Source organism: Phyllostomus hastatus, unplaced genomic scaffold, assembly GCF_019186645.2.
Source record: "Phyllostomus hastatus isolate PE091 unplaced genomic scaffold, TTU_PhHast_1.1 phas_scaffold_12, whole genome shotgun sequence".
NCBI lineage: Eukaryota > Metazoa > Chordata > Mammalia > Chiroptera > Phyllostomidae > Phyllostomus > Phyllostomus hastatus.
In genome coordinates, this window is record NW_025334007.1 from 21,497,024 (window position 1) to 21,510,145 (window position 13,122).

The following is a 13,122-nucleotide window of genomic DNA, read 5'->3' on the forward strand; positions in this document are numbered from 1 at the left end:
TGACGGCAGCCGTCCGAGCCCCGCTCAGCCCCTGGAGGCTGAGCAGAGTGGGTGGAGGAAGGGCCTGGCGGAAACCGAGGCGCAGGCACCCCCACTGCGGCAGGGAGAGAGGAGGGGGGCTGTGGGCCCCGTGACGCTATCCCTCGGGGTCATGACCCACTCGACCCGTCCCCCGTTGACTTAAAAAACCCTACAGGACAGGCCCTTGGGCAGGGCATGGCTGGCCTTAGCAGTGTAGTCCAGGACCCGCCCGTGAAGGTCACGGACAAGGGTAAGAACATATTCTGGGGGCAGCTTTTTGAAACATCTCTCAACGGGTCCTGGGCATCCCAAGAAAGAGGGTGCCTCCAACTGCGTTCTGGAAACACGTCGACCCAAGTTACTGGAACAATAAAGCTACAGAAGTGAGTTGACTGAGCACAGCACCAGCGCCCGGTGCTGCTGGGCCCTGCGGAGGGCCAGGGGGGAATTCCCGGACCCTTCTAGAAGCAGCGGCCAAGGCAGGTGCTGCTTCACAGCGGTTCCTGTTCTGGGCGGAGCTGCTTGGGCACCTCTGCTGCCCCTCTCCACACGGGCTCTGTCCTTCAGGTCCACGTGGGCGCTGCTGATGACTGACCCCCCCCCCCCCAACACACACACACCTTCCTCAGGTCTCCTCCTCCCTGGAAGCCAGGTGACCTCCGCCTCTTGCCTCCCCTTGGTGGTTAGCCCCGCGCCCCATCCTCTGCGGCCTCTTTTCTCCCCCGACCCCCCACGCCCTGTCCGTTGCCCCCAGCTCGCCCCACCAAGTCTCCCCAAAGCTCCCCAGGCCGGCCCTGCCCCCCCTCCCCGCAGGCTCTCCAAGTTGCAGGAAGAAAGAAGTTCCACCTTTTTGGCAGGAGGACTCTGGCAGCCGGGGGGGAAGCAGGCAGCCAGGAGCCACGGGAAAGGCGGGAGGGCGTGGCGTGGGTCTCACGTTGCAGCCTGGCCTGCAGCGCGCGCGGGGGGGACGGTGGCTGGCGGGGCGCAGCCGGCTCCCGCCCGCACTGGGGTTCCGAGGCGCGGCCGGAGGCCACTTCGTTCCTCCCGCAGGAGCGCAAGCCCGGCTCCTCGTGTCTTCCACGGCCGGAAGGAGGCCGTCTCCAGCGCTGCCGCCGCCGCCGGGAAGAGCGCGCGGGACGCGGGCGCTGCGGCGGCTCTCGGCGCTCCCGCGTCCCCAGGAATTCCTCTCCGAGCAGGAATAGCCCTTCCCTTGGGCGCCTGCCCTTCTTCCCGCGCGAGTGGGAGAGGCGTGCCCACCCGAGACCCGGCACAATGAAGAGGCGAGAGGAGGGCTGAGCGCAGGCAGAGCGGCGCGGCCAGGGGCGCCCGACTCCCTGGGGTGGGGCAGGGTGGGGGTGGGCCGAGGCGTGGACTCCAGAACACTCGGCGACGGGGATAAAAGGGCGGCGGCTCGCCGAGCCGCGTTGGGAAGCGCTGTCACCTCGCCCCCAGCCCCGGGAAGGGCATGGCTCCGGCGGACTCCGGGCGCTGCTGAGTCCCGCGCTCCGGCCCCGTGCACACTCAGGGCGCACGGCTCCGGCGGGCGGCGGCCTCCGAAAGACAGGTGAGGTCCGAGGGCAACCTGGGCTCCCGGTGGCGGGATACTGGCACTCTCTGCAAGCGGTGCAGGGAGCTGGGGGGTCGCCAAGGGGAAAGACGGGGAGGAGGGGCGTGGAGGCCAAAGGGCGCCTTCCACTGTCCCTGCACTGTTTTAAGGCACCGGGGGCCAGTGGCCATTCAGGACAGAAGCTGATGGAGTCTGGCAGGGGGACGGGCTGAGTAGCTCTGATGAAACCCGACCCTTCGCAGTTCCCCCTCCCTCCTTCCGCTTGGAGACCCCTAACCCCTCCACTCCTGGTTTCCTGGAAACCACCCACGGGACCCCCCAGGGAATCCGACTGCGCCCCTGCGTTGGTGGGGGGAGCTCAGCGGCGGGGGCCTCCGCCCCGACTCCTCTGGCTGCTGGCGCTCAAAGTCTCCTCCTCCTCTCCCTCTTTTCACGGAGACCCCGCGGCCCACCCGGGGCTGAGCCACGCGGGGGCTGCAGAACTCATCATCGGGGGGAGGCGGCTGTCGGAGTCCAGCTCCCAGGGGAGCCAAGGGGAAACCCGAGCCACGTTCCCGGAAGCTCCCATTTCTCCGCGCCGCCGGCGGGGCGCGGCGGAGAGGGCGCTGGAAGCCGGCCAGGGTGTCAGGGCTGCGCGCCTGGCCGCTCCAGGCTCCGCGCCCCGGGCGTGTGCAGAGCACAGCTTCCCGAGGTTTCGTGGCGCGCAACCAGCGGCCTTGCAGGCTCCGAGCGGTTTTCCCCCCGCCCTCGCGGACTCGGGACGAGGGTCCCCTGCGGCGCGTGCCCTCCGTCCCCCCGGGGGGGAGGACCGGGGAGGAAGGCAGCGGGACTGCCTGCAGACCCCGGGGCGCGAGCCGGGATGCCCTTGGCCCCAGCGCGGGGCCCGAGTCCAGCTCGCAGGCAGCAGGGGCGGGGCGGCCTGGGCGCAGGCCAGCCAGGAAACTCCTCTGTGCGGAGCTGAGCGTTTGGTTCCAGAGCGCCGAGGTGGAGCCTGGGCTTGCTCTCCGCAAAGCTGCCTGCGGCGTCGGCTGCTTAGGAGCAGCTGCGAGGCCAGGGGAGCCGGGGCTTAGGAGGCTGTGCGCGGACGCCAGGCAGGGGACCCAAACGCTAGGGATCGGGGGTGTTCTCCAGCCTGCAGGAGCTGGCGTGGAGGTTGTTATCAGCCCCGGGCGCTGGCCCAGAGCTGGGGCGAGTGGAGAGGAGAGGATTCTCTCTGGCGCCTTTTTTACTTTGCGTGGGGGTCCCTGTTTTTATGCAAACTTCATCGGAGAAAGGACAAAAATGTGAGAGGGTGACACATGCCCAGGGCGGGAAAATAGAATCGCTGAGGTAGCAAGGTAGCCGCAGCCACAGAACTTGCAGCTGGGCTTCCCTTCTCTCCTCTCCTCCCCTTTTCTTTTTTCTTTTTTCTTTTCTTTTCTTTTCTTTTCCTTTTCTCCTTTTCTTTTTCCTTTCTTTTCTTTTCTTCTCTTTTCTCTTTTTTTCTTTTCCTTCCTTCCTTCCCCTCTCTCTCTTTCTTTTTCTTTCTTTCTTTCTTTCTTTCTTTCTTTCTTCTTTCTCTTTCTTTCTCCCTTCCTTCCTCCCTCCCTTCCTTCCTCCCTCCCTCCCTTCCTTCCTCCCTCCCTCCCTTCCTTCCTTCCTTCCTTCCCCTCCCTCTCTCTCTTTCCCTACTTCTTTATTACTTTCTTCCTTGGTTACTTTTTTATATTTTGACCTCACTCATCCTTCCTTGGTGTGGGCGTTGCCCTGAACCTATTTCACCAGGCACTTTTTTTCCCCCCTTTTATGTCATGGCAGATCTTACAGACCTTTCCCCAAAGTTTCTCTTCTAAGGATTAAAAAAAAAAAAAAAGATGCTGTCTCATGACAATCCTTTGGCCCTTCCCCGGAAAAATAAAAATGAGGGATACCAGCAGACCCACAAAGGGCAGAATGGAGTTCGCTGCTGCGGTGAATGCCTGTTGGAGGACTTTAACATGCCACCAGCACTTGAACGGCTGTCGTTAAAAGAGAGAAAACCTGGTAACGATGACCTTCAGGGCAAGTTTTATTTGAATGACTCAGAATGAACTTGGAGTGGAGACAGGAAATTCTCTCTCTCTCTCTCTCTCCCCCCCACACACACACACCATAGTGCCATTCCCAAATCTTAGGACCCAAGCTAGAAATTGAGCTTTATGTTCTAGATTGAGGATGAACCTTGACGGCAAAGCAATAAATAAATAAATGCGTTTCAGCTTTTTGACTCCGATATTTTAAGCCTTGCGAAAATCTGTCGTTGCAGGACTCGGGCAGCTGCGAACCATGAGGCCCGACCCTAACATTTGCTGAAGCCGAGGACACGGCTCCCCCCGGCCGTCCGCGCATCTGCTGTTGTGGTCGCCCCTCCCCCTCGCAGATTTCCCGGGACCACCCACCCCCGACACGATGCCACCGTGGGCGCCCTGGCGGGCACTGTCCGTGGTGCTGATCGTGGTCTGGGCGCGCCCTCCGGCTGCGCGCGCCTGCCCGCGCCCTTGCGCCTGCTACGTCCCCAGCGAGGTGCACTGCACGTTCCGCTCGCTGGCGTCGGTGCCGGCCGGCATCTCCCCGCAGGTGGAGAGAATCAATCTCGGGTTGGTACCGCCTTCTCCCCGAGTCCCTGCGCCTCGCGGCCTGCGCGTCTCTTTGGTGTTGCATGTGCGTGTGTGCGCCTCTGCACCGGTCTGTCCCTTCCACCTGGCGCTCTTTCTAGAACGGCGGGCTCCTTGGCGAGGTTTTAGCGACTAAAAGTATGGCACTGGGGCCATTATCTGAATGTCTCCATCAGCTGCGGCCACCGTTACAAAGCTTAGTAGCAAAGCATCGGGGCAACTTCGACGGTAGAGACCGTTTGCTTGACAACCATGTGTTGATCTGTGGCCAATGCCAAGCTCACCACCCACGCGTAAACATAAGAATACTATTTAGGTGGCCTTCCGAAACGATTGAGGAGTGATCAAAACAAGAACGGACACCTCCGACATTGTGTAGCAGAGGTAGGTGAGGCAAGTGTCTCTTCCGGGAAGCCCAAGAATCCTTCAACATCTTGCCTGTTTCAGATATCGATCTATTGAACAGAGGTTTTCATGATGCATTCCAGATAGAATCTTTAGAGTTTAAAAGTTTATGTTATTCACCCAAATCCAAGGTGCATTGCACCCATAAATGGTAGTGGCTCTGAGTGACGGGTGCTCGTGTACAATTTTCACTGTAAGGAATCATTTGGACTTACTACTTTTGATCATCCAGAAAACACAGAAACCTAATTCAGGGTTTGCTGAATATCCCCCATTGAGACAGTTTAATGAAATGAAGATGTCAAACTTGAATCCATGAACACAAGATTTACACCTTGATGTATAGAATTTTTTTTAAATCTTCTTGTTTTTTTTCTTTAAGATTTTATTTATTTATTTTTAGAGAGGGAAAGAAGATAGAGAGAGAGAGAAACATCAATGTGTGGTTGCTGGGGGTTATGGCCTGTAACCCAGGCATGTACCCTGGCTGGAAATGGAACCTGCGACACTTTGCAGTTTTTTTACTTTAAAGATGTTTTAGCCCTGGCTGGCATAGCTCAGTGGATTGAGCGCGGGCTGCGAACCAAAGCATCGCAGGTTCGATTCCCAGTCAGGGCACATGCCTGGGTTGCAGGCCATGGACCCCAGCAACCGCACATTGATGTTTCTTTCTCTCTCCCTGCCTTCCCTCTCTAAAAATAAATAATTAAAATCTTTAAAAATCGTGAAAAAATACCCTAAAATACAATTTGAATAAGGCTTCCATTTAAAAAAATTTAAAAAATAAGACTTTTTTAAAAGTTTATTTTTAGACAGAGGGGAGTGGGGAAAAACACCAATGTGTGGTTGCCTCTTGCATGCCCCCCACTGGGGACCTGACCTGCAACCCAGGCATGTGCCCTGACTGGGAATCGAATCAGCCACCCTTTGTTTTGCAGACTGGCACTCAATCCACTGAGCCACACCAGCCAGGGCCTGTTTTTTTTTTTTTCTTTCAACTTTAAAGTCCAGAAATAGAATAAAATAATGGGAAGTTAATACAATCGGACAGGAACTTCCTTAATCCAAGACAACAGGCCACTAGGTCATGACTCAGTAAAATCTTGGGAAAGTTGATTACTTGACTGTCTGAAAACCCAGCCACGAAGATAATAGCTCCTTGGGGGAAAAACCATAGGAAGTTTGCCAGAAGCAGGAATATTAGTATCTAATCCCGTTTCCCTTATCCAATCATACATTTTATGAGGACCCAGTTTAGAGTTTTATCCCTCAAGATGCTTTGGCGTGACATTAAAAATAACCAAGGAATAGCTTCACTGCCTATACACGGGATAGATTATTTCCATCTGGCTTGATTGGGACCACGAACCCACATGCCCCATTTTTTGAGTTGCATTTGTAACCTCGCAGCGCTGCTTGTGAGAAACTCGTCTCGGAGGAGGTCAGGAGGCTGGCATCGTGTATTTTTGTTGGGGGAGACACAAGGACAGTGTTCAGCAATAGACCCAGCCTGAATTTTGCTAGCTCGTCTCTTTTTTTTTTACCAATTATGGGAAGAAGAGGCAACTCTCAAAGGCAGGAGGGGTTATTGGCAGGCAACTAGTGAGATATTTTTTTCCTCCACACAGATGTTCTTAGAATCCCCAGTCAGGATTTAGAAAGAGATTGGCTGTTTCCTGTTTGGATCGTCCTAACGCTTTAAAAAAAAATAATTTTTTTTTCTGTTTTACTTTCCAAACTTTTTGAGCAAACAAAACGAAAACATCCACTTAGAGTCTAATTCGTACACCTTTCCACGTTTTCCCCTTGATTGAAACTGATTTTTGACAACGTCTTTTTGGAATTCCCGAAATATGCAGAGCGCTCGTCTATTTTTTTGTGTGTGTGTTTATTTTTAAATTTTGCTCTGTGACACTCCCTGGCATCCCCGAAGCCGTTGTGCACCGAGTTCTGACGCGAGAGAAAACATTGCACTTAGGTCCGTAGCCAGGAACCGCCCGCCCCGTCGGCAGCTGAGAGAGACACTCCCCGCACGGCTGCTGGGTTTTAGGTGCATGCAGATGGGATTCACGCACACCCGCTGTGGGGTGGGGGGGGACATCCCGGCCAGTGCGTTGGCGTTGGCCTGGTTGACAAACTCCTCCCCGTCTGTGGCTAGCTCTCTGGTGCCTGCAAAAGGCAAGCGCGGCAAGAAGGTACAGGAGGACAGGCTGACACAGCAGCTACTTCGGGGAGACTGAGCCCCTGGCTGGCACCTCCTCGGTCTCCCTGCCTTCCTCCTGCTGGCCTCTCTGCTTGCCTTCACTCCTGGGGTCTTGCACTCGGTCTTCACGCCCGGGGCTTTCTCCTGTGATCCCATGGGCCGTGGGCAGCCGAAGGTGCCCGTGTGGGTGTCTGTCCGGGGGTTGGGTGCCAGCCTCCCCTTGGAGTGTCGCAAACGCCTTCAACAGAAACACCACGGCGGACATCGTTGTAAGCGGCCCGGCGGCCGTACACACCTGTCTCGCTGCTGCGCCTCGTCCCTCCAGACAGGAGGCGCGGTGCACCTGTGTGCTCACACCGGGGCGGAAGCTGTCCCTGCAGAGTGTCGCTCGTTTGCAGGTCCCTCGCTCAGCCCCCCTCGGTGGTTCCTCCCTCCAGCACGTCTGGAAGGTCTCTCCACCCGCCTCTCTCTGCTGCGTGCATCCCTCGTGTTAGCCACGGGCGGCAGCCTCCCTCCTGGGGTGCACCCGGCCTTTTCTGCCTCCGTGCCTGGCCGTCTCTGGCCCCTTGTCCGTGCAGCGGCCGGCACCGCTGCCTTCCCTCACACATGCCTCTGGTCACCTCCCTCCCGCCCCTCCTTAGAACGCTCCAAGGGCTTCTCGGGGAACTCAACACAACAGAAACTCTCTCCTTCTCCTTCTCCTCTTCCTCCCTCCCTCCCTCCTTTCTTCCTTCCTTCCTTCCATTGTCCTCCCTCAATCCATCCCTCCCTCCCTTCCTTAGAACGCTCCAAGGGCTTCTCGGGGAACTCAGCACAACGGAAACTCTCTCCTCCTCAGGGCCTTCCAGCTGCTGTGTACCAGCTCCCTGCCAACCCCCCCCCTCACCCCCATACCGTGGCCTTCCTTGCTGTCTGAGCGCCAGCACCGAACTCCAAAAAGGGGAGAAAATGTTAGACGTTGCTCTGCATTTCCTTTCTGCGTTCCCCGTCCAAGACAGATGGCCTTGCAGAATCTGAAAGAATGATATGCAAATCAGGCCCTGCGTTCACCCAGAGTCAGCCGTACATTGTGCTGCCACTGGCCGTTGACTTTAAGATTGTGGTGCGTTTAGGGGCACAGGTGCTTCCGAGAAGATTTGGCGTGAGCAGCCTTTGCCGCGTTTACCGGCGAGCTCTTCCCATGCCTTCTCTCCACACCCCTTCTTTTGGATTTAGGGGATAAAAGGAAGTAATAAAGTTGGGCTAGACATGTTCTGTTTCAGGAGAGACACACACACAGCATAACTGACCTCCAACGGTGCAAGGCACATAGTCCTCCATTCTAATGTGTTTTTTTAAAGATTTTATTTATTTATTTTTAGAGAGGGAAGGGAGGGGGAGAGAGAGAGAGAGAGAGAGAGAGAGAGAGAGAGAGAGAGAGAGAAAGAGAGAAACATCAACATGTGGTTGCTGGGGGCCGTAGCCTGCAACCCAGGCATGTGCCCTGGCTGGGAATCAAACCTGCGATGCTTTGGTTCCCAGCCCGCGCTCAATCCACTGAGCTACGCCAGCCAGGCATTTTAATGTTTTTAATCCTCACCTGAGGATAGGTTTGTTGATCTGAGATAGACAGAGAAATATTGATGTGAGAGAAACAAGGATTGGTAGCCTGCTTTATGCACTCTGTCTGAGAATGGAACCTGCAACCTAGGCATGTCCCCTGACCGGGGGGAATTGAACCCGTGATCCTTTGATGCACGGGACGATAATCCACCCAGGTGAGCCACCTGGCCAGGGCTCTGTTCCTTCCATAACTGGTTCCCCTGGGATGAACTCTGGAGATTCCTTGTGTCATTACAACGAAATGATAAGGATTTTCCAGTCCAGGAAGCGTCTTGACTCTTTTTGACGAAAAAAACAAAACAAAACAAAAAACAAAAACAAAACGCACTAACATATTTACCAATAACATAGATAATCTGCCAGGTGTGGCAACTTGTTCTTGTGCAATGAGGGTGTCCGTGTTTGGCTCTGAGTGTCACAATTGGGTTCTTTACTTTTTTGGTTTTAAAAAAAAACTTTATTTTTTGTTGTTGACACTACTGTGGATGTCCCCATTTTTCCCCCTTTTCTCCCGCCACCCGCTAGCCTCCGCCCCCCCTTCCCTGTGTCCACACCACACTGCTGTCCGTGTCCACGGGTCAGGGATGCGTGTTCTTTGGGTGTTCCTGTCCCCTTCGTCCGTCCAGTCCCCCTCCCCTCCCCTGTGACAGCCGTCACTCCGTCCGTGTGTCCACGCCTCTGTTTCCATTTCGGCTGTCAGTTTGTTCTGTTCCTTAGCTTCCACATATGAGTGCGATCATCTGGTATTTATCTTTCTCCGACTGGCTTATTGCACTTGTAATGCACTCCAGGTCCGTCCTCGCTGTTGCAAAGGGTAAGGTTTCCCCCTTTCTTTCTTTCTTTCTTTCTTTCTCTTTCTTTTTTATTTCCTTCCTTACTTCTTTTCTTTTTTCTTTTTTTTCTTTCTTTCTCTTTCTTTCTTTCTCTCTCTTTTTCTTTCTTTTTTATTTCCTTCCTTACTTCCCTCCTTCCTTCCTTCCTTCCCTCCTTCCTTCCCTCCTTCCTTCCTTCCTTCTTTTCTTCCTTCCTTCCTTCCTTCCTTCCTTCTTTCCATTCTTTCTTCCTCCCTCCCTTCCCTCCTTCCTTCCCCTTCAGCTCAGACTGTTTTCTCGGTACACACACAGCCACTTCTGGTACTGCCCCTTTCTCTCCATTCTTGGGGACCATGTGCGTCTCATCATCGTGGTGTTTCCAACGAGGGGCCATTGGAACTGCCTTCTTCCCAAACTCTAAACCCGGCGAATCTGCCCCAGACAGCCTCTGACCGCACTCAGACATTGCGACCCCGTTCCCGGCAGACGGCCCTGACCCGACCGAGGGCGCAGGCAGAGGACGCAGTGCTCACGACCCTGCAGAGGGACAAGGCCACGGGACACGCCTGGGCTTCGGGAACGGCGTACGAGACGCCGCACAACCGATGCGTGTTTGCCGAGCTGTTCCGTGCAAGGCGGGGGGGGGGGCGTGTCTGTGCGTGGGGTGGGGGCGCTCCCTGAGTCCCGCTGCCCTTGTGTGCCGCCCAGGTTCAACAGCATCCAGGCTCTGTCGGAAACCTCCTTCGCGGGCCTCTCCAAGCTGGAGCTGCTGATGCTTCACGGCAACAACATCCCGAGCGTCCCGGACGGCGCGCTGGGAGACCTCCGCTCCCTCCAGGTAAAGCCGGGCCTTGAGTGTCACCCCTCGGTGAGGCTCTTGGGGACCCTCCGCGACGAGGACGACTCCGCTTTGCTCCCCAGGGACCTCTAACCCCGTCCCTCTGACCTGCCAAGAAGCACGCTGGTTGCATTTCTTTAGCGTAACTTACTAGTCTGTCCAGATTCTCTGCTCCTTCTTGGACTCCGTTTTAGAGGACGCTATGCCCCTTGCAGCGTTACTTGCAATAGCCACGATTCGGAGGCTAGTTCGGAGTCGAGAGATAGAGGAGGGAATGAGGAAGACGCCGTGCATTGGCGTGGGGGAGTGTTAGTCAGCCGCGAGAAAGTAGGAGGTGTCACCGTGGGGGACACCATGGGGGCGCCTGCAGCGTCTTGTGCTCAGCAGAACAAGTCAGACAAGGACTACTGTGGCACGATTTCATGTGTACGTGCAACAAGATAAATAAACACAGTAGAAGTAGAGGCAGAAATACGTGGAGCAGACTGAGGGTTGCCAGAGGGGATGGGGGTGGAGGGGCCGGGCGAAGAAGGCGAAGGGATTAAAAAGGACAGACGGGCAGGTGCAGAAGAGGCACAGCACGTAAAGTCCAGCCCAGGGAACAGAGTCAGAAATGTTGTCCTAACTACAGACGGAGCCAGTGGGCACTAGGCTTGCCAGGAATCCCTAAGGCTGTATACACTTGAAACTAATATAATATTGAAGGTCAACTGTAATTCAAGCTAACATTTTTTTATTTATTTTTAGAGAGGGAAGGGGGGGAGAGAGAGAGAGAGACAGAGACAGAGAGAGAAAGAGAGAGAAAGAGAGAGGGAGAGAGAGAGAGAGAGAGAAAGACAGAGAGAGACAGAGAGAGAGAGAGAGAGAGAGAGAGAAACATCCATGTGCGGTTGCTGGGGACCGTGGCCTGCAACCCAGGCATGTGCCCTGACTGGGAATCGAACCTGCGACGCTTTGGTTCCCAGCCCGTGCTCCATCCACTGAGCCACACCAGCCAGGGCCAAGCTAAAATTTTTTTTTTAATCCAAGCTGCATGCTACCCCCTTTCCTGGCCTTTGCTCTGGTTTCGGTGTCCTGCTTGAGGCTTCCAGTATCACCCCCGGGACCTCACACCACTGCCACGCCCCCCCGCCTCCGCAGGTTCTCAAGTTCAGCTACAACAAGCTGCGCGTGATCACCGCGCAGACGCTGCGGGGCCTCCACGGCCTGGTGCGGCTGCACATGGACCACAACCAGCTGGAGTTCATCCACCCGCAGGCCTTCCAGGGCCTGACGTCCCTGCGGCTGCTGCACCTGGAGGGCAACCTGCTGCGGCAGCTGCACCCGGGCACCTTCGCCACCTTCTCCCTCCTGGGCCACTTCCTCCTGTCCGGCATCCGGCACCTGTACTTGGCCGACAACGGGATGCGCGGCCTCCCCGACGGGATGCTGCGGACGTTGCCGCTGCTGGAGAACCTCTACCTGCAGGGGAACCCGTGGGCCTGCGACTGCACCATGCGGGGGTTTGTGCGGTGGGAGGCCAAGTCCAAAGGTAAGGGGGGGAGAGGCCGCCCGTGCGTCGGCGCACCTGACCACAGAGGCTGCTTCCTCCCACCTGGGGATGCCGCTTGGGCCCGTACGGGGGCGGGGGGGGGGGCACAATCCCAGCCCCCGCTGGGGGGCGGCAGGAAACGCACAGGAGGGTGGCAGCAAGTTCAGTGTCAGGAGGCAGCTCTTCCGTCATTCAAGTGCACGCTGGTTGCTTAGAAAAGAGACCCCTTATTTATCTACTTGTTTTGTAATCGACACTCAAGGATATGTTTATGGCTCTTAGAGAGAGAGAGGAAGGGAGAGGCACAGACAGAGAGAAACATCGACGTGAGAGAGAAACATGGACTTATTGCCTCCCATATGCACCCTGATTGGGGGCTGAACCCACCATGTAGGTATGTGCCCTGACTGGGAATCGAACCCACAATCCTATTATGCACCAACCCACCAAGCTACCAGGCCACGGCTAAAGTCATGACCGTCAAACCCGTTACATACGGTTGACGAGGAGGGAGCTCATAGCATGAACGTGGGGAGGGGTAGGTCCCACCTGCCCTGCAGGTGGGTGTGGGGTGTTTGTGCGTCGTGTCCTGTGCGGGAGAACTCAGCGGGTGCTTGGAGGAGGGGAGGGTGGGGCGCCTGTGGGATCATTCACTTATGGGTGTGGAAGAGAGACGTTCTGCGTTGATCTCGAGGACAAACACCTTCAGAACCCAACTCAGGTCCTAAGAAAGTAGATTTTGATTTCAAGTAAGGAAGGTGACGTCCCTTTTCCTTTATTCACACCCTTTCCCGTGCCCCCGAACCCTTGGACCCCATTCTCCGGTGCCATTCGCTTCACCGCACCCTGGGGTCCCTGTGCTCAGGTGTCCCCCTGGTGCCAGCCCCCAGCTGGGGGTCGAGCCCCGTTGTGGCGTGGCTGGGAGGACAGTGGAGCGTTCCGGCCGGGTCCTCCGGCGGCCCTGCCTGCCCACTTCCTCCGTCAACCCTGCTGCCAGCATCGCAACCGGGTTTGGCACCGAGAACCAGCTCAGGCTTCCATGCTGCCCTGCTTTCCCGTGGCTTTTAGCATAAAACACGTGGCCCTGACCGGTAGTGCCTACGCAGAGGTGGGTGCACCTACCACCCACCCTCCTGCAGCATGCTGGCCTCACTGTGCTGCATACTGATTTCCGACTCAGCACCACGGCACCTGCGCAGCCCCCTGCCGAGCTACCTGCCTGGGAGACCTTCGGGGCACCGGCTCCTGCCCACACTCACATCTCTGGTGAAAGCTCACATCTCGGGGAGGCCTGGCCATCCTCAGGTCCCAGCTCGCCCTTCACGGGGACTTCCAGCGCAGGCGGCTGGCGTCGCCGTTTCTTGCGGCTGCTTCCCGTGGCAGGTGGCCTTCGCCCACGGCTTGGGGAGGAGCCAGGGGCTCCTATCCGTGGGCCCACGTGGCACCTGGCACTGGCGTTAGGTCATGTGACCATCAGAGGGGAAACGCAGAGGCGCACCTGTGTCTCAGT

The 13,122-nt window shown here is 56.6% G+C and overlaps 1 protein-coding gene across 2 annotated transcripts in view; it reads left to right on the plus strand.

Moving 5' to 3' along the window:
• The first annotated feature begins 1,050 nt into the window (after positions 1-1,050).
• MXRA5 (matrix remodeling associated 5) overlaps positions 1,051-13,122 on the plus strand; it is a 28,360-nt gene continuing 16,288 nt past the window's right edge. The window contains exons 1-4 of one of the 2 annotated variants that reach the window (XM_045856020.1): positions 1,051-1,585; positions 3,873-4,203; positions 9,952-10,081; positions 11,222-11,612. In XM_045856020.1, coding sequence (XP_045711976.1) covers positions 4,016-4,203; positions 9,952-10,081; positions 11,222-11,612 — 709 coding nt within the window. In that variant the 5' untranslated portion in view covers positions 1,051-1,585; positions 3,873-4,015. Of the gene's footprint in view, positions 1,586-3,456; positions 3,611-3,872; positions 4,204-9,951; positions 10,082-11,221; positions 11,613-13,122 lie in introns of those variants that run through there. The other variant, XM_045856021.1, reaches the window with a different exon arrangement.